The 20,051-nt window shown below is 36.5% G+C and overlaps 1 protein-coding gene across 12 annotated transcripts in view; it reads right to left on the reverse strand.

Annotated features, from left to right (window-relative positions):
- The window catches only part of LOC132201116 (cAMP-specific 3',5'-cyclic phosphodiesterase), a 138,021-nt gene that overhangs the window by 9,197 nt on the left and 108,773 nt on the right, over positions 1–20,051 (reverse strand). For all 12 annotated transcript variants that reach the window (XM_059627040.1, XM_059627042.1, XM_059627041.1 and 9 more), the window contains 4 exons: positions 16,330–16,431; positions 15,689–15,756; positions 14,582–14,694; positions 288–381 (listed from right to left, as the gene is read on the reverse strand). In XM_059627040.1, the coding sequence (XP_059483023.1) occupies positions 288–381; positions 14,582–14,694; positions 15,689–15,756; positions 16,330–16,431 (377 nt within the window). The remainder of the gene's footprint in view (positions 1–287; positions 382–14,581; positions 14,695–15,688; positions 15,757–16,329; positions 16,432–20,051) is intronic.

The raw sequence follows: 20,051 nt of genomic DNA on the forward strand, positions 1-20,051 counted from the left end.
TTATAAATAAAAAATTATTAAAATAAAATATCAAGTGCTCATAATTAAATTACATAAAACTCAATCCTAGCCTTTAATTTAAAATATTAATGTTTTAACCAAACCTAAAACAAATTATATCTAACTTCTCTCCGGAATCTAATTCATTTGGCGGAAAGAATATTTTAAAAAAATGAACCTCATATTTTTAATTTTATTGTTTAAAAAATCTTTTTGAAACGTAAATCGCAGCCTTGACAGTTCAAATTTACTTGGGAATTAAATTTAGGGGAAAATAATGTACTCACCTAAGAATGTGGAACAGATGTACTCAGATATTTGGTTTCCTGACTTGCTGGACTCGGAGAAGTGGCTCAGTTCTTTGTTGAGCATCCGCTTGAACTGCAACAGACAAGAGCATTTTGGTCAGAGACGAAGTTTAATTTCCAAGTGAAGAGACGAAAATGAACCCTTTGCTTACTGCCAACCGCCAATTCGCCTGTTCACGTGTCCCTTCTTTGAATTCCACGTGCGGAATTTTTATTATAATTATTTCTGGGTGCCTTTGGCGGCTATTTCGGGTGCGGCTAATTAATAACCGGCACCGAGCCAACGCGGAAAAAATCATATTCCCGCACGACCGAAGCGCTTTTTGTTTTTGCACCCATGACCTTTAACAATCTCTGTTTTGGCCGCTCTAGAAACGAAAAATATCAATTCTGCACCCCATAAACAATTTGGAGAAGAAAAAAGGAAAGTCTGGAAACGGCGCAGTTCCTCAGCCTGCGTCAGTCCGAGTTCAGAGAAGCGATTCGCTCTGTGTTGAGAGAACGACGGGCAAGAGAAACATCCGCGATGTGTGATGAAAATATTAGTGTTCAAGTGTCAGGTGTGTGTCTGCTTGAGGCGAGAGGAATTACTTTGGATATTTGAGGAAGCATTCACGCCCACCGGCGCCACCACGATTAATCCGCCGAATCGTGTCACGCCGAGCGCGAATTGAATTGGCGTGTGACGCAGGTGGAAAAAAAACCGAGTCGCAGTTCTTTGACCCAAAGCATAAAAATTCGCGATTTCAACGTAAACCAGCAAATCAATCTGTCTCAAAGATTGCTTTCTTATTATTATATTGACAAAAAAAGTGAGGAAGAATAAAAGAAATGGCTTAAAATGCGTCAAATAATTCTGCAAAATAATGTCACCAGAGATAAGTTTAGTGCATCATAACCTAAAAATGATTTTATTGTAATTATAAACATGTAAAACCTGCTATATATAATTTTCCTTTGAAATTTGTTTCATTATGTGATAAAAATTGAGGAGGATTGAGTGTGCTTTAAATTATTGATAACAATACATTTTTATGAACCTTTAGATTTAATATCCTCAATTTACAGATTCTTTCATTATAATTTTAATAATTAAATTAAAACTAAAAGTAAATTTCAAGTTTGTGCAATTTATTTTAAATTAAAATAACTACCAGAAATTTCTTAGATCATCCCAGCCTTCGAATTGCTGTCTTGTCCAACAATTCCTTATTTAAAAATAAATTGTTTTCAATATTGAATGTAAAAAATTTATTAAATCTTAACAATGTGGACGAATAAACATCAACAATATAATAATAATAATAATAATAATAATAATAATTAAGCTAGAGAAAAAAGCAAACAAAGTGATTTTTTCAAATATATAATTTTTGCAATCAAATGAAGCCCGAAACATTAAAATTTTCCAGGTTGTAAGAAAAAGCTACAGATCTATAAATGTAAAATAAAACGGCAAACTAAACTTCCGTGAAAAAATTTATGTCGTGGCAAAAAGACACATTTTATCTCAAAAATAAAAAATGTTATTTTTAAAACAATGTTTTGCACCGACTTTGAGTTAAATATTAAAATATAAATATATTGACAAGCGATAAATGAAAAAAGTTGGTTTTAACATTTTCTATTTTTATTGAACACAATTTACTGTGCGTAATTGACTTTGGTCGGGTTATAAAAATTATCATGCCCCACATTTTGACCTGTTTTCAAATGGCATTCCAATGTAGTAATAATACCCTTGAAAGCCTTTATCAATAATACACCGCGAGAATGAATGGCGCGCACCGGTGAAATGCTTGCAATGAATTATCTATCAACCGCACCACATTAGCGGCGGCGATTCAATATAATAGGTTATCTGCCGCTCTCAGTGAAGAAAAAAAAACATGCTCCGATTCCGCTATTGATAATAATTACACAAGATAATACCGTACATGTATTTATATTTCCTCTAAATTAGTCACCAGTGTTGATGTTTTGAATGGAATTACATAAAAGAAGGAATATTAAGAAAAAAATTACCACAGTCATGTCTACGAGGACACTGAACCAGGTCAGGTCGCTGATGGTGTCGCTCCTGAATGGCATTATGGAGCCACCGAAAGTCACTATGGGCACTGCGGTCGTGTCTCGATTGTTGCAAAAAATAACAATAATCACTTGAACAGAACACGGAGTGTGTGTGTGGACAAGAGCAGAAGTCGAACTGCACTGGACTGAAACGCCGCTGCCGTCTGGTGTATTTGTGAGAGCGCCGAGTGCCCTTGCCTTTTTAGAAACACGGTGCGCGCGCAACTCGCCAGCAAACTTGCCTCCAAACAATACATAAACGAGTACGAAGAAAGCAAAAGCGAATAGTCTTTATAAATTTGTTACAACACGCCTGACGATCATCAGGTGCGAAGTGCAAATACGGAAAAGCGATTGAGATATTTGCGTAGGGTCTACATTTCCTCTCGCATTGTAATCGTGGCACACACACGCCCACGTGGAACTTTTCGCACCGCTTCATTAAGGAAAGGTTCAACCTTTGCGAATAATAATAATTGCTCGTTATGCATTGCAAATAATGCAATTTAGTTGCAGCGAACAAAAACCCACGCATAAATATGATACTACTTTTTTCCAAGAATGTAACATTCAGAACAAACGACAAACGTGGGCTGGGAACAACAAATGATTGGTCCAGTTCTAGTTATTTTATATTATTTCAATTCTCTTTATTATTTCTGTGAAATGTTTTGATTGATATGTTAATTATGATTTCTTAAAACAAAATATATTATTTTGATTTTAATATTTTTTAACTTTATTTCAATAACAAAACTTTGCAGAAACTAAATTTAGCCCTAGGCATACAAATTAACAAATAAATTTATTTGATATTCCCTTCAATAATTCTATCAATTATTTTTAATTTAAAACGTGAATAATAATTTATTATAATCTATTTCAAACGCAGAAATTTGGCCCAAGGCTTCCAAATTAACAATAAACAGCACAATTATCAAGGAAACTTGAATTTCCTCTTAGTTAGTGAAATTGCAAGAGACGCTTGTGGAGACAATAGTCATCCTCCTTCCTCTTATCGAAAAATCCCATTGTACACAACTATTGGCGCGTCTCAAAATCAAACAAAGCGCGGTGAGGCCGCCGCGCAGAAATAGAGCGATTCTGTGAATATGCTCGAGCGGGGAAAAGTGCACGTATGACGGAAAGAAACGCAAACACTTTTCTTTCACGCTGTGCAAATAAGCGTGTGGTTCGAATTTAGCGAACTGTACGTGCTCGGTGGCACGCCCATGATTCTCACTCTAGACTGATTGTGGGTCACTTGATGACTTGACATTAGCCACGACTGCGATTCTTCTCACTTGATAAGCCCCAACTGACCCTCGCCAACGATAATAACCCGTTTCTAAATTGCTCGGCAGTATATCAAAATACAAGGCGAACGCCCTGTTTATTTTGAAAAAATGTTGATAAGCCAAATTGGTTGGAAATATTACAAGGTTATTGCCATTCCTCTCTAACAAATTATTGCTCTGAGACTATAATTTCTGCAAATTTTTAATTTAAAATACTTTAAAAATTTTAATTTGATGGAATGTTTTAAAGAAAACTTGATAATAATTCTTGCAATTAAAATTTTTTAATTTGGTTGTACGAAATATTTGTTGGACTATTTATCAAAATTATATAAATTGGTTTTTTAAAATTTATTTTCTAAAAATATCAAAATTAGTTTCATAAATTAGTTATTATTGTAAATAATTTTATTTCTATTTTAATCAATATTATTATCTTTCCACAATCATTGATTCCAAAATCTATTAAGCACTTTTTTATGCTGATATATTTTAGCACACTTTTTTTGTGTAACAAATGACCTGCAAGCTTGAATGAAATTTATAATGATTGGGCGGCATTCAAGGATTAACAGGCCACATTTCGTTGTAATAACACCACACGAAGCACGAAATGATGCGATCATTTGCGGTCCTGTAGCTCGTGAGGTCCGCATTAACGGCCAAATCGATTGCTTTAATCTGGAGATTACACAGGGACGACCTCAGTGCGTTTTGGAGATCATGTCTCAATTGTGCTGGTCAATATAGGAAAAGCTGATTGGTTTGCACAGGTCGTTATATGCGTTGTTATGGGTACCTAGTCACTTACTATACATTTGCCGTACAAATGCGGAAGACCGGATTCTCGGAAAAAGACTGCAGGTGAGTCACGATCTGAGACAAACGAAATGCAGAAAGTGCAACGCGCGTGAAAAAGAGGCAAAAAAAATTGAGTTTCGGTGCTCACGTGAGTGGAATGAGTTTCGGGCACCCCAGGGAAATTTCGCGTGATTCACAGGCGGAGTCCGTGAATTTGCACCTTTGAATCCGGTTCGTGACGTCTGCCTGCAAGTGACCGCAAATTCTACAGCTTGATTCACCGCAAATCATCTGACTATGAATTTCACATTTGAATTGAAATTTGTTTTCACGATAGGATTATTTGGATTATAGAGAGCTAGACCAGTTTTTCTCATATTTAAACAATTCGAAATTATTCAAACGAAATTTGACGCCGACTCATAAACTGAGCAGTAAAAACCGTGCTCGGAATACGCATGTCTGATTAAAAGATGATGAAATTTGAACATTTTAATTCGTTTTCCAAGCAGTGGTTTTCTCGCTCAGTTTCTGAATGCACGTGCGTTAAAAGTTCAATTATGGACAATTAAAATGGAAACTAGAATATATGTAACAACGCAAGCTAAAAAATTAACAAAATTCAAAATTATGTCTATTTAAAACAGCCGATCTGATATAGACTGAGAATCAGTTGAAAATATCTGCCTATTAAACATTTTGATTGAAAATATTATCCAAGAATTTTTGGAAAAGAATAGCAAAACAGTCTAATGAAAACTAAATACTGAGTAATATTGTGAAAACAGTTGAAACGTTGAATAAATTTCAGAGTCATATGATTTGCGATGAATCAAGCTCTAGAATGGTCAGCATTGCGGTCAATCGCGCACAGACGCACGTCACAAACGGGATTCAAAGGTGCAAATTCATGTACGTCGTGTATCAGCTGACAGTGAATCACGACGCGAATTAAAAAGCTTTTTCTTTAAATGCTCACCTTAACATTTAAATTTTACTTTCAAGCCCACCATTGCGGAAAAGTTTGTAGGAAAATTATCATTTGTTGCACAAAAGGTGAAGCTGCTCAATCGTCGGTTTTATCGGTTTAAAATTAAAAGAACGCACAACCTGTACCCCCACGTCGGCCGGCGAGAGAGTGCAGCGCGAGTGTCGCCCACAAAACTCGGTGCGATTGAGCGTGGAATGTCCGAAAAAGGCTCGAGGAGAAGCGGAGACTCGCCTTAAAAGGACCACGCGCGTCTCGTTTGTTATTCGACTCGCCTCATTACAAGTGCAATAAAAGTAATTGCTCTTTGGGTTAAGCGTGCTCGTTATTTTTCATAAGGAGAGAGACTTGATTGGTGCAATAAAAATACAGATCTCTGGCGAGATTACAAAACGTGATTCACTCGGCAGACTGGAAAATTGATAACTTTCCCCGACCCGAAATGCGGCTAAAACAAAACATTCCGAGAAGATCAAATTTGAACAAAAACACATTGAAGGAGAGGATTCTTCGAAACGATCTTTCGCCACGCTGCTGCACAAGCAAATCAAACTTCTTTCAAATTTGTGTATATTATTCTAGAGCGAGTCAAGAAACCCGTCAAGTGAATCAAAATCCCGTGCCAACGGAATGCGAGGCAAGAAACGCGACAAAAAAAAATCAAATCTTGCGACTCGGAGCGACAAATTTTGGCAGAAATCGGCTGAATTTGTCATCGAGTGAAAATAACTGGCGCCAACCGGGCCCGGTGAGTGGGTGGCCCATATTTATGCGCGCGCGATCTCGGCCACATTTTTGCGCCTCAAAAGTGAAGCAGATTTATATCTCTGAATAAATACTGAGGTACTACGACAATGAGAGACAAAACAAGGAGACTCCCACGGTGACATGGAGCAGAAAACGAGGGCGCTTTTTGCGCAGCACTTCTTTCTCAGGCTGGAGAGCTTTGGAATCGCTTTGTTGTGCGAAAAGACACAAATAGACCGGCTTGGTGATTTATTTTATCGCCGTGTTTTGACTTAAACTCGAGTTACATCATTAAAGGAGAGCCAAGTTGACAACAATTAAGTGTTTTGTAATTTACCGTTAATTTAAAATCAACAGCACTTTGATTGATTGGCAGATGGCCAGCTTGAATAACGGCGAAAACAACCTAATCAATTAATTTAATCTGTGTTTTCCTAAAACCATCAAAGTTAAAAAAGAACTTTGAAATATTGACCAAATTTTTAACCGCTTTATACTTTTCAAAATTAAGTGAGCTGCTTTTCTGTATAGTTATGTGAATCATTTCAGAATTTGTCTTTAAATCCACTTAAATTTGTTGGTCTGGCTGATAAAAGTAAAAGGAAATTTATTTGCTACGGTGTGCCTAATTGCGGGTGACTAAATTTAACCTCAAGCACATATTCACATAGTGCAGTGTTTGTGTTGACGCACGCACGTAGCAAAGTGTTGACTGCATTTAGCAAACACGAGAGCCGATCGCATTTCCTGATAATACAAAAAAAGTTCCAGAGACTTTTTGAATTTGCATATTTCTCATTATATTTTACATTCAAAGCCGGTTTATTTTCACCCGACGATAAATTTAATCCTGCAGACTAATTGACCGCCGCACGAACGCCTAAAAATAGTTTCGCAAAATGAGCCTCTTTGACCAAGTGCGAGGTGAAGCAAGGTAAGCAAACAGCGTTTGATTTGATGATCGCATCGAGCATTATAAACACATACTTCTGAGAAAATTGTGATCATTGGCACTGGAGCCGATGGTGTTTTGGTGCCGGGGACAAAATTAGCGCCGGCTCTAATTTTAGCCACCCTCTTCTGTGAATGAGAGGGGCGCTTCGGCAAAGATAAAAATTCCGCGGCTTCAAGGTTGAACTGCTTGAGTGTGAGAAAAATCGTCGCCGCGTCGCCGCCGCCGCGATTTTACATAAAAATCGTCAAAACGAAAACACGCGGTGTCGGTGAAAATTCCTTGGAACCGACTCAAATTTTGAATTTTTGGCACGCTCCGTCGCAAAATAATAAGTCAATCCGGGGGTGTGATTTGTGATGACAGGATCTGAAAGGTCTGCGAGATTAATCTCGGCAAAAGAGGTGTTTCATTCTCTTCTTAACTTGACTGGATCAAAAGCTTCTCGCAAGGTTTTCTATTCGGTTCAAGGCGGTTCTTAAAAGTATTATGGCTAATGCAAAGCAGATGCGGCGCACAAAGTAAAAAAAAGCACTAATTTTTCGTAAAATTTGATTTCGTCTTCGTTACCTTGCCCCAGTTTTAAAAAGTGAAAGATCAATCTCCGCAGACAACAGGCACTTAAACAACATCTAGACTGGCAGTTGGCCAGCCTAAAAGAGTTAAAAATTAGGTTATATTTCAATTGTTCCAATCAAAAATATGGCTTAATTATTTTTTTGTCGTTTTGATCTGTTTTCGCAAAAGATATTTGATTCATGTTAATAAGGAGAAAAGTTTAAAGTACGGCATCAAATTTTAATTTTAATGAAACATTCAACAGGTTTATAAAAATTTGCAATGCCTTCTTAATTTCTCAATCAAACCTCTGAATTAAGAATTAATTAATTCAAATATATTTAAAAATTTAAAACCTGGCAAAACTTGTTGCTAAGGAAAATGAAAAGTCACACTATGAAGATATTGACTGACTTGCTAAATTAATTTCAATATTTATTTATTTATTATTAATTCACATCTCGCCATCTAATTTAAATTTTTTTTTTTTTTTTAATTTAAATTCCTTCTACTTAGTTAGTTTTAATTGGCAAAATCCTAGGTATTTAAAGTGCAAAGCAGACCGCCAGATTTAAATTTTTGTTATCATTCAATTTAATAAATAAATTCTTCACAATAACTGGAATGCCAGAAATAGACAAATGTTTGCCAAACTGGAGTTCTAAAATAGAATTTTGTTGCAATTGTATCTTTCCGAGAAACGTTACAGTCGGACAAAGCGAAATAAATCACCGACGTGCACAATGAAGAAGCTTCAAAGTCTGGCCGAAATTAAAGTACACGCTCGTTTTGCAGCACGTGGACGGATATGAGTTAAGGCGCTATTTTCTGTCCGTCAGTTTCGGCTCAAGACGAAATTTACGGCTGTTATTGTAATGCTCGCGCAGCACTGACCTAATCGCTCGCGGCGAGGAAAGCAAAACGGGCGCGCAAAAAGTGCTGTAAAAATGTTACCACGGCGTAAATCTCGCTGCGGGACTATTATTCCCTGCGCAGTTACGTCTCTGAAGCCACGATTGGAACCACAAAACCAGTTTTACGTTGGCATTTACATCGACCGGTTTGAATCGCGTTTCATCACAGGAAGAAAGAGTGGAAATCGGAAAAGCGATTGCGTTTGTTTGGAAAAGGCGCCAAACATTGCCGGTCATAAAGCAACTTTTGCGGTCATAAATGCCTGTTTTTTCTGAAGAGATAAAAACATAAAAAGCCCCGTACTTTAATTGCAAGACTAGAATCTTGATATGCATTTATAACCATGGCTACATGGACGTCATCGTCTCTCGTACGCTCAAATTGATTTTTCGCCGCCACATTACAACGCCGTGCGTGGAATTCCACGCCTGACCAAAAACAAGACACGGTCGTTTAATTATATATTCCACGCGGAATTCCTACTCGCAGTGACGACAACTCCCAAATAAACGCTCCTTAACTGCCAATTAGTGACGCAGGGAAATTTGAACGAGCCTCTTGAATATTAAGACTTCAAGTGATTTCGAGAAATATGCATGGAATAAATAAATACATTTTGATTTACGAATTCATTTATAAACAAATTTTCCTTCCAGTTTCTTTAAAAACTTGTACGTTAAAATTTTTTTGTGTAAGAGAGCCTTTAATAATAATTGAAGAGTGCAAAAATAAATACAAAAAATACTGCAGAATACTATTATTTATATTTTTGACACATAAAAAAATTCAATATTCATCCACTTGAAGGCAATTTTCAGAACTTTATTTTTGATACATCATTATGTAAAAAAGTGGAGCAACTTTCGTCTATTTCTAAATTTAATAAGCTGCTTACTTTCAAAGGGCAGAAATTTATCACTTTTTGTGCTGAAGTAACGTTCAATGGTTTTTTTTTTTTACTCAACTTGAAAGATCTGAATTTTCTAAACAGGCTTGTTGAATTTTTTCTATTAAAAAAAGATGGAACTTGAATGAGCTATTTTAGGGCTGTTATTTTTAAGGGAAAATGTGTTTCTTTTTTTCAATATAAGGGATTTTTTTTATCCAGAAAGAACAAGTCCATTTTTCACTTCATGCATACAAATCTACACTTGAAACACAAACTTTGTTTATCTAATTGTAAGAAGAATACAAATATTATGTTATTTTAAAATTTGGCAGAATTGTTAACCATTTTCAATACAAAAAGATTTCGAAAAAAATCAGCACTTTTGAGAATTAAATTTAAAAAGTAATAAAAATCCCTTTGCAAAAAAATCTAGTAATTTTAGAAAAGGCTCTATTTTTGTAATTCCTCATAAACCACTGTGATAACAAGAAATAAAAAAAAATCGCTTTTTCAAGCGCATTGAAAGTTAGTTTATTATAAAATTTTGATTTCAAAGTCATCAACCACTGAACTAATTTTAAAATGCACCAAATTTATACAAAAGTAAAAAAAAGTGAAAGCAAGAAAAACAAACTGTGATTGAATTATTGTTTGAAACGAAAATCAACAAATTGGGCAGCGCAGAGTGGAGGGGTTCGGGGGCGGTTGGCGTCAGCCGCTTATTAGCATAGTGGATCAGTCAGCATGACTGAAGAGTGTGTCCGAGAGGCCTCGGCGCGAATCTGCTGACTCGGCGCTCAATCTGAAGCAGCGTTCGAGGGGCATAGGTAAAAGGTACTCGTGCCCGCCGAGACAAAACCAACCAATTAAGCTTTTTTGATGAGCCACGCACAATCGCGCGATACAAACCCACCCCAAACGCGGCCGAGTTAAATTCGGGGCTAATTTTAGCAACGCCTAATTGGACATTCTGTCTCTCCCTGCGCGCTTTAATGCATGCGTCGGCCGCAATCTGCCCTTATTAATATTAACTCACTCGCGGGAATGCCCACGTAATGGAACCTTTTCTCCCCTGACGCTATTTTGCTATTTTCCACTCCTAAGCGTGGCAGAGAGAGAAGACGCAAGGACAAAAACAAAACAAATCAGTTTTACGACTGGTAATTCCTGACTTTGGAACAGAAGCGTGATGTGAATTTCTATAAGCCATTGGTGATGTCTCAGAAAGAAATATTTGTTGCTATTTTCTTTCAGAATTTATAAAAATTCTTATTTTGCAAAATCATTTTAGTTTTTAAATTCAGTAATTGAAGACTTGATAACAGTTTTCAACTCTATAAAGAAAAAAAACATTCAAATGTATTTTAAAGTAAATTTGTTTCTTGATTGATAAAGTGTCTTCCATCTAGAAGTTTCTACAAATTTCCTTTTATATAATAAAAATTTTTTCGGTTTATTTGATAATTAAATTGGAATACTTTGCAACCTGAAATACAAAATCTATACATATAAACTAATAATTAAATGCCCATTTTTTATTTTTTGGATTCATGAGGGTTTTAAGAATTGGGCTAAATTTGCAACAATATGCATTATTCATTTTTATTTTTAGAGTTCTCATAAATGATATTTTTCAATATATTTTCAGAACTTTAAAGTTCAGCAAAATTATAAAAATGAACGTTACTTTAGCTTGAAAAGAGGTATTTTCTGCCTCTTGCAAGTAAGCGGCTTATAAAATGTATTGATATAGACAAATGTTCAGCCAACCCTTTTATAACAACTTTTAATGAGCATTTCAGTCATAATTCTCAAATAAAAAATCTTCTATTGACATTAAGAATTTTTGTATTAATTTAATGTATTAAAATATATTTTGGGATTTTAAGAAAAACTCTTGCTAGTGGTTTTGTCCAACAATTCCTTTTTATAAATAAATTTTTTTCAACAATGGAATGTAATCAATGTAATTGTAACAATGTGGATAAATAAAATAATAATTTCTTAACTTAAATTGATAGAAACTTCTGGAATCTTCATTTTTTTTAATACTATTATTTTTGCTAGAATTTCCGAGATACAAGTTTTGAGTTTTGCCTCCATATTAGTCATAAAAAATGAAAAAAAACGCTACGATTTCTCTCACCTTGCGTTTCCTCAAGTACCTCGCGATGAACGACATATCGGTGTCGATTTTCTCGTCGAGACGGATGCGTTTTGCGTCGACTTCAGTGCAGCAACAACATGGTCGCGGCTCCAACTTCATCGTCGCGGACGGCGCACGATTTTCAGCTTTGCATGTGCACTGCTGCAGCCAACATCGGCCCGACGGAGGCAGCGACTTATTAAAAAGCTGCGACGAAAAATTCTATCCGGCTCGAAAGGGCGGGCGTGCGCCCTCTGCGCGCCGGCCCCCGCGACGTCACCGGGGCTCGGCCGCACCGCCACACACTTGACGTCATCCACACCCTATCGACCGACCCGCATGCAAATTGATTTATAGGCCACCCTTCTCGAATTAGTCCACGTTTCGCAACACCCCCATTTTTGCTTCGATCAGGTCGTTCAACTTTGAAAAAGTAAATTTGATCATCAATTTTACTTTAATGAAAATAATTAAAATTAATTTATTATTTTGATAAAAATTGATGTTTGTTAAATGTTCTCTAGTCAATTAAGCTTGTAGCATTGAAAATTATTTAAAAGTATTTTTTTACAAGCGAGTTTGAATAAACCCACGTGCGATTAGGGAATCTTTTGCACTACCTTGAGATGCGTTATTAATTCCAGCATTGTAATTTGATGCTGATGTCACTGTCGGCAAGGTCAAATACCTTCGCATGATTATTTGTGATTTGTGAAATTATTAATTATGTAATTTTGGTACAACACATGGGGCTGCCACATTATCACGGTGACGCTTCATCTTTCGCTTTATTCCCAGTCTCGCAATTCGCAACAATTCACAAGGCGCTGTTTTGCAAACACAATGACTGCCTGCTCTTTTAAGTTCTTTCGAGCACCACTTGGCTCTTGACCTTTTTCCGAGCGCTGTTTGTTTTTCAAACTTTGTTATTTTCTTTGTAATTTCACCATAAAAATGCTCAACTTTCTCCTCTACAATTTTCCTTTTAAAGAAAAATAACTCAAAAGACACAAATGTTACAAATTTATTGTGTTCGCTTCTCAAAAATTGATTTGTTTTGCCTAATCTCGAAATGCGAATGTGGCTCGGAGCCAAATCAAGACTTTTCGCAAATAAAACATTTGAAGCACCGCGCTTCTCTTGGCATCAGGAGAGACAAAGAAACACTTTGCCGGCCGGCGCCGAGTGCCTCTTCTGTCTCCACCCTATCTATAAAGTGCGTGTAATGCGGATCGCCCTGCTTTTCCATCCCCCGTTCGGTTGCGGGAAAGAAAGAAAGAAAAGGGGCCCGCCCGCCTAGCTCTGGCCGGCCGTGACGTAGCGCGGCAATCGTGACGTCACGACCGTCCAGACTTGCCGCAGTGCAAGAAGCATACGCACGCGAAAAATCGAAGAGCAAAGGAGAGCCGCCCCTAATGCCACTTAGGGATGCGCGCCCAGCCACCCCCTCCCTCACACGCTTGATTCAATTCCGGGCCAACGAAGAGCAGCAGATTGAAAGGCGCAATTTCGTTGCGGGGTCTTGTTTATTTTCTGCGACTCGGAATTTTATGAATTTCCCCTCTCACGACATTTTATGTCGGTTTCTGCAGAATTATAGATTAAAAGTTGCAATTTTATTTCATTCTGCTTATTTAATAATTCTTTCCTGAGCTCCTGGCAAATCCAAAGTATGCAACCTACGTAACAGTTTGGCATTGCCGGTTGCATAAATTTGCTTTCACTTCCAATTTAACGATTATTTCAATGTTAGTTTTGTCTAAAATACATTACAAATGCATATGCACGGTCGTTATTATTTAAATTTTTATACGTCGGTTGGGAAATGCTCGACCGCAACCTCATTTGGGAGCCAACGATTTATGTGGGTGACACGCGCATAATATGTGGGTGACGTACGTAAAAACAATAAAAGCAATCCAACCGATACATTATCTGTATTGTGTTATCATATTCATTGGATAACTCTCTTGCTTATTTAACAAACTGATTTTATATTAAAAATATACATATTTCTGACAAATTATTTGCTGTCTAATTAAATCATTCATTATAAATTAAAAATAATTATTTCACGAGTTATTAACAAATTTAATAACAATTTACAAAATGGCACGGTAGAAATCCACCGGCGTTGTAAGAATCAAAAGTAAATGACAAAGATTTATGAAATTCAATTTACTGAATTTTAATTTAATTTATGTACTTTTTGCACTGAAACAGGTTCATTGCTTGCTCTTTGTGATTAAATTCCGAACGCAAATTTTTCGTGACGTCCGTTTGGAATTGCAAGCGAATAATTTTGCATGTGTTTCTGCGATCTTAATTTGCATAAGTGCGCACGTCGGACGACATCTAGACACGTCGCATGTCACTTCGGAGCTTCGGCAGGGCAACGCTAGAGGCAACAAAACACCAACAAAGTGCGCGCGCGGCCAACCAACCCTCGCGAGCCAAAGTGGACTCGTCAGCGGAGAACGTGCTCGGCAAACTATTTCGCGCCGCGGGCCCAAGACAAGTTTATCCTCCTCCCTCATTATAACAATCCCGGACATGAGTTAATTTTTTGTCTCTCATTGATTTAGTGAAGATTGGCTTTGTTTGAATTACTAATGGACTTTTCGCGGTTTCATTTTTCATTAGAGAGAAACGTTGTTTTCTCCCTCTCTCTCAAAAGAAAGAATTCTTTCTCTCTCTCACATGAAAGGAGAACTTTTGATGAAAGCCTTTTGCAGTGGAGCAAAAAAAGAAAGAGACTTGTGAAATGCAGTTAAATATCGACCACGGCATTGGAATTAATAATGAAGCGCCTGCAGGCAGGACCGCCGTGTATGGATGTATTTTGTATGAAATTGGTCGGGGCGGCGACGGGGTGGCGCGCGACAAAAGAAAAAAAGGACACATACCTTAAGCGACGCCATGTCGGAGACGGAGCGGTGGGTTTGGATGGTTTCCAACTGGTCCAAACACCAGTCCAGCTCCTCCATCGTCTCCACAGCCATCTTCACGTAACCCTCATCTGCAAGAAGAAGAAAAACGCGGTTTAAAGAGCGGCCGGCCATTTGTTAGCTGCACAAACAAGCTTTTGTTTTCGAGCGTGCTCCACATTTTTGCTAAGAAAGGGAAATTGAAAAAAAAAAGAAGACAGGTCCTGACTGACGGTCAGTTTGTTTCCGCGATAAACATGTTGACAGACATGAAATCGATTCACGAGTGACCTGGATTGCCCACGAGGTCAGTCACAACAGGGTTGCAACCACAAATTTGGGGTGGAAATGGGAAATTAATATTTTAAACTAATTGTATTGATTTCTTTACGGAGAAACAAAAATGCCAAGGATTTTTATTCTAAAAATATATAAATATCTAAAAAATTATCAGGTTTTTTCAATCATTCACTTTCTAGAGTTTAAAGATCACTTCTTTACAGTAAATATATTGTTTTTTTTCTTCAAAATTTCAAAAGATTTTCTGTTTCAAACTCCAAAAATATTGGAAATCTAAGAAATCTTTTGTCAGTGAAATTAAATTTTCCATTGATAAGCAGCTTCATCACTAACAATAAGAGTATTTAAGTTAATTTGAAACTGTTAGATCAACAATATTCTTAAAAAAATTGGGCTGTTTTTATAATTATATTTTGCAATTATTTCATATTGAATCTCATAAATTATTTTTTTTTAAATAATTTCCATCATGTTTAAAATTGTTAAAAAACTACACTGCAAAAAATAAGCACATTGTTTCTTATTTAAAAAAAATCACCAGTTTCTTTATTGTAAGTTTGCGTTTATTCCTCCGATTAGGTTGGCCTTCAGGTCAACTTCTGTCTTCAAAATATCTGATAAAATTAAATTCAGTTCAGTTTTTTAATCAATGATGTAAGAAAGCGTAAACACGTGTTTTAAATAAAATTTAATTCATAATTTGGTGGACGAAAAAAAAGAAATATTATTTTGCACGGTCTTTTTTTTAATTGATATAATTGAAATTTAATTGCAATCAAAACTTACCACCAGGTACAAGATTTTTGACTGGGGGTGCCGCACCACTTTGCTGCGCCGCAGAAGATCTTCTAGATCTGCAAAGGAAATTCACAGTCAATAATTGAAAACTCTGCAGATGGTAGAGAATTTATAAATCTGATGCTTCAACTTTGTCGCTCGCAGTTGATTTGACTCGCGTTTCAATTTGCATGAGGTCGCAACGCATTCATTAGAGATCCGTGAAAGGGGAATTATTAATAAAACCGAGTGAGACTCGCAGCAAAGCACTCTTTGGAATTAAAAGTGACAGAGCCGAGGGCGAGCCTTAACTAAAAAGCATGAATTAAAATTTGCGAGAGAGCAAGTGGCGACGAATCCGCTTAGCTAGGACGCGACCTATTCTCGCAACTTTTGCAAACATCAAACGTAGGCAACCGGGCGAACACATTCCACCCGGTTGCGTTTCGCTAATGAGGGTGTGTGTGCGTTTCGACTGCGGAAAACCGAATCGATCAAATTGCTTTCAAACACATTTGATTTAATTAAATTTGCATCAAGCTTGATTGGGCAAATTGTTTCCAGCGAAGAATTCCACTCGGCCCCAAATTAAATCACAAAACCGAGCTCCTCATTTCCAAGGGTTAAGGATAAAATTTATGCACACTCACTTGCTAATTGGCACATTGGTGAGGTTGAGGAAGTTGTTGCGCACGCTGCGAAGACTGGCCAAGATTTGCGCAAAGGGTGTGACGATGAGGTCTTCCCCGTGGCTGGAACGAGAATAATTCATTGGTTAGACAAATCATGAATAATATAATTTTGTAATTATGTTAAAATTATCATAAGCAAACACACCCAGAACAAACAAAGTTAAAATTTTAGCAAAAATCTAACAAAAACGATGAAAGCTAAAAGTACAAAAATCATAATATTGATGTGTTAAATATTCTCCCTAATTCTATAGGTTGGTGTGCTAATAACTGAAAAGATTTCTGAATTTCTTCTTATAAGTGCTCAGATACCAACTATTACGTAAAAAAATCATCTTCTATCAGCCACAAGTCAACTATAAATTCGTAAATTTTGAACAATTAGCAAATACTGAACAACTTTCCGAAGTTTTTTTTTTACTTTAGACCAAACAAATACGAGTTTTTATATAATCAAAGAATAACCATGGCAGCCACATAACAAACTAAAGATGCTGATAACCAGTAAGAACTTTTTATTCTTAACAAATATTAAAAAAAATCAGTAGGAATTGATGCACAGAATCATAAATTAGGGAATTGAAAATTTATTTTAATATTTTCAAGCCTGAGGGAAAATGTTTGCAAAAAATTAGGTTAATGTGAAATATTTGCGTTTAATATTAATTAAATCTGTTTTAACTGTCGAGAAAAAAAACTTTTCCTTTACTGAAACGTTAAATTTACAGCAAACATAATTTAAGCATTAAAACGCTACAGCTTCAAGGTTTCTAAATATGAGCCCAATTTTATGAGAAACAAAAAAGTTGTGAATCCAATCTCACAGTTTGCATACTTCAGTTAATAATTTTGAAGATTGTTTGCTTATTCATGGCGAAGTTTTGAACCGTAAAGAAATAGAGCCTCCATCAAAAAATTCCGTCGGTCCGCCTCTTTCCGCCGTCAAAGTTTTGGTTTATCGACACACGGCTCCCGCGGCGGCAATTTGCGCCAGGTAGCAGCTCGCTGGGTGAGCTGCCTGCCGGTGGCAGCACGAAAAGGGGCGCAATTATTATGTGCACCTATTGTACGTATCCTCCTCGCTGGAGAACCCTCGAGTTCGCCGCGCGCGTTTTCTTTTTTCAGCCCTTGCAGCTCTCCTTGCAAAAATTCGCTCGAGAGTCAACTGAACAGCGACTCGAGATGCGGGGGCGCGAGTGGAGACTTTCTAGGAGCCCCCGACTGAGTACGTCTCTCTGGCAGCCGAAAAAATTTGCAAATGAGCGCGCGTCGTTTGTTTTAATTAAGCCTCGAGGGACATGAGTTTGTTTGAATTTCGAACGAACGTGAGCAGCAGCGCTCAATGTTTTCACTCAGACAAGATCACACTAATTAACTCGTCCAAGTTTGCATCCATATCTGTTTGTTTACAAAGAGACGTGTTTGCTAGTCCAGTTTAAACACCAGAAGATTGATTTCCGGCCCATTATCACAATTTCGTTTCTTTTTTTTTAAATAAGTATTTTAATAAAGTAAGTTTCTAAATAACTAAAAAGAAGGAGCTCTGAAGTTCTAGTTTCAATTTTGGTGTCTCTTTTTTGCAGTTTTTTATGCTTTAATTTTTTATTACCTTCAATTTCCTAATTATTCTGATAACATTCAATAACATTGTTTATAGATTTAAAATCAGTTTGCCGCATCTAAATTTTTGTTTCAATTACGAGTTTCCTTGATTATTGTTGCTTATTTCTCCACATTGTTTACATTTAATTGTTGGAAACATTTTATTCAAAAAAAGGAATTATTGGACAAAACGGCTTCACCAGTAGGAAGAACATTTCTAAAACTAATTATTATTATTTATTTTATTCTTCTCAGTCGATACAAAAATTTTAATTTCCGAGATAAAAAAGACCCCATCCACCGGAGTGAGCCTCGGTTGACTAAGATTTTGTTCTTCGATTTACAATTTAAAATTATGTTATTTTCAATTAGATAATTTAATAGCAATAAGTACAAATTAAATTTCATCACTTCTTTGACTGTTTAAAGAATGATCTAAATCTAGCAAAAGCTTAAAAAATTCTGTAATATTCTCGATCTTTTTTATTTCTTGATTGTTGTGTATTTTTATTTTTTTATTAGTCGCACATCCAATGGTGTACAATAAATACTTTAATTCAATATATAAAAATTTAAATAATTTTTCAATTATATAGTAAAAAATTCCGGCTTAGTTGAAAGTTCAAAATTACAATTCAAATCTTTTATGTACTAGCGTCGCTTAACTGGGAGGAATACCGAAGCAGCAGGATGTGATATTCCAACGCACCAGAGAGATAGGAGAATAAAATGCGCGTTATCAGCACTTTCGTGTGTCAAAGTAGCACAACACTCTCATACATAACTTCCAGCAGGCAGGTGTCCCATTTGCGTTGTTACACAAGCCTTTGCATTACTCCACTCATTTCCTGCTTGAGAAATACCTGTATCAGGCTGTTCAGCTTGTTCTCTTCTATTTTCGGAAACAAAAGGTCAATTGCCTGAACGAGAGCAACAAAATTTAAAATTGACAAAAAATATTAGTTGACAACTTTAAGCAGCAAAAATATTGACTGCATTGAAAAAGGTCTGGACTTTGGTTTTGCTTTTGATCAAAATTTTCTTATTTTTTGTCATATTTTGATCGCATTTAATATGTAATAAAAAAATAAATAAATTTGTTTGTTTGTTTGTTAAATCTCTGCTTACAATTACGACGCAAACAATTATTCCCCAACAATTAATGTTTATACTGCCGGCGAGCAAACAAATCGAACAAGTGAATGATAATTAACAATTGCGTAAATTGAATTCACAGTTGAATAAACTCACAGGAGTGTGTGTACTGACTGAGAGAGAAGAAGCACACAAAGAACGGGATGTGTATAAAAAAGAGAGCTCAATTGGCCTACTTTCATATCAAAGACGGAAAACGTTCAAACAAGATCCTCATCGTTTTTGCATTTTCCTTTAGGAGACAAAAAATGAGAAAGGCTTTTGCAGATCTTCAGTTTAATTTCGTCTGATTGAAATCCATATTTTGCCATATACAAAAGTCGGCGTAATTTTCATCAGAGATGAAATGGATTAAGGTTTTCATCATTCAGCGGCAGGGAGGAGTTGGTAAACAAATCCGACTACAGCCGCAATAAATCAAACAATGTCTTGCCGCAGCAAAAAGTGGCCCTAATGAATTCCAACGCGGCGCGGCAAAAACGAGCGATCACATGTGCCAAGGAGTCGCGTTGAAAACTTCTCCGAGCTCCAATTAGGGCGGCAATTAGCGCGTTTCGCACCAAAGGGTTGCATCTAACCAACACACACTGATGGGCCCAAAATCAAATTCGCATCTCGGCAAACTTTCACTCAAGTGAGGTAGGGTGTGACGTCAAAACAGGCTCATTTATGCTCGTCATCGCCCCCAAAGCTCCAATAATCAAACATCTCAAAAGTAATCCTAACAATTTTTGTTTTTTACAACCGGAATAAAAAATAAAAATAAATAATAAAAGTCTCAGAACACGGATAATAAAATTGGATTCTGTGGAAGTGCATTAGCATGATACGGACCCAGAGGATGTTCTTTATGACGCAACGTAAGCCAAAAATTTCATAGCCAATCGTCGCTTTAGTGCTAATTCAGCAAGCAAGCTTGTCTA

Source organism: Neocloeon triangulifer, unplaced genomic scaffold (assembly GCF_031216515.1).
Source record: "Neocloeon triangulifer isolate White Clay Creek 2 clone unplaced genomic scaffold, ASM3121651v1 ptg000014l, whole genome shotgun sequence".
Classification (NCBI taxonomy): domain Eukaryota; kingdom Metazoa; phylum Arthropoda; class Insecta; order Ephemeroptera; family Baetidae; genus Neocloeon; species Neocloeon triangulifer.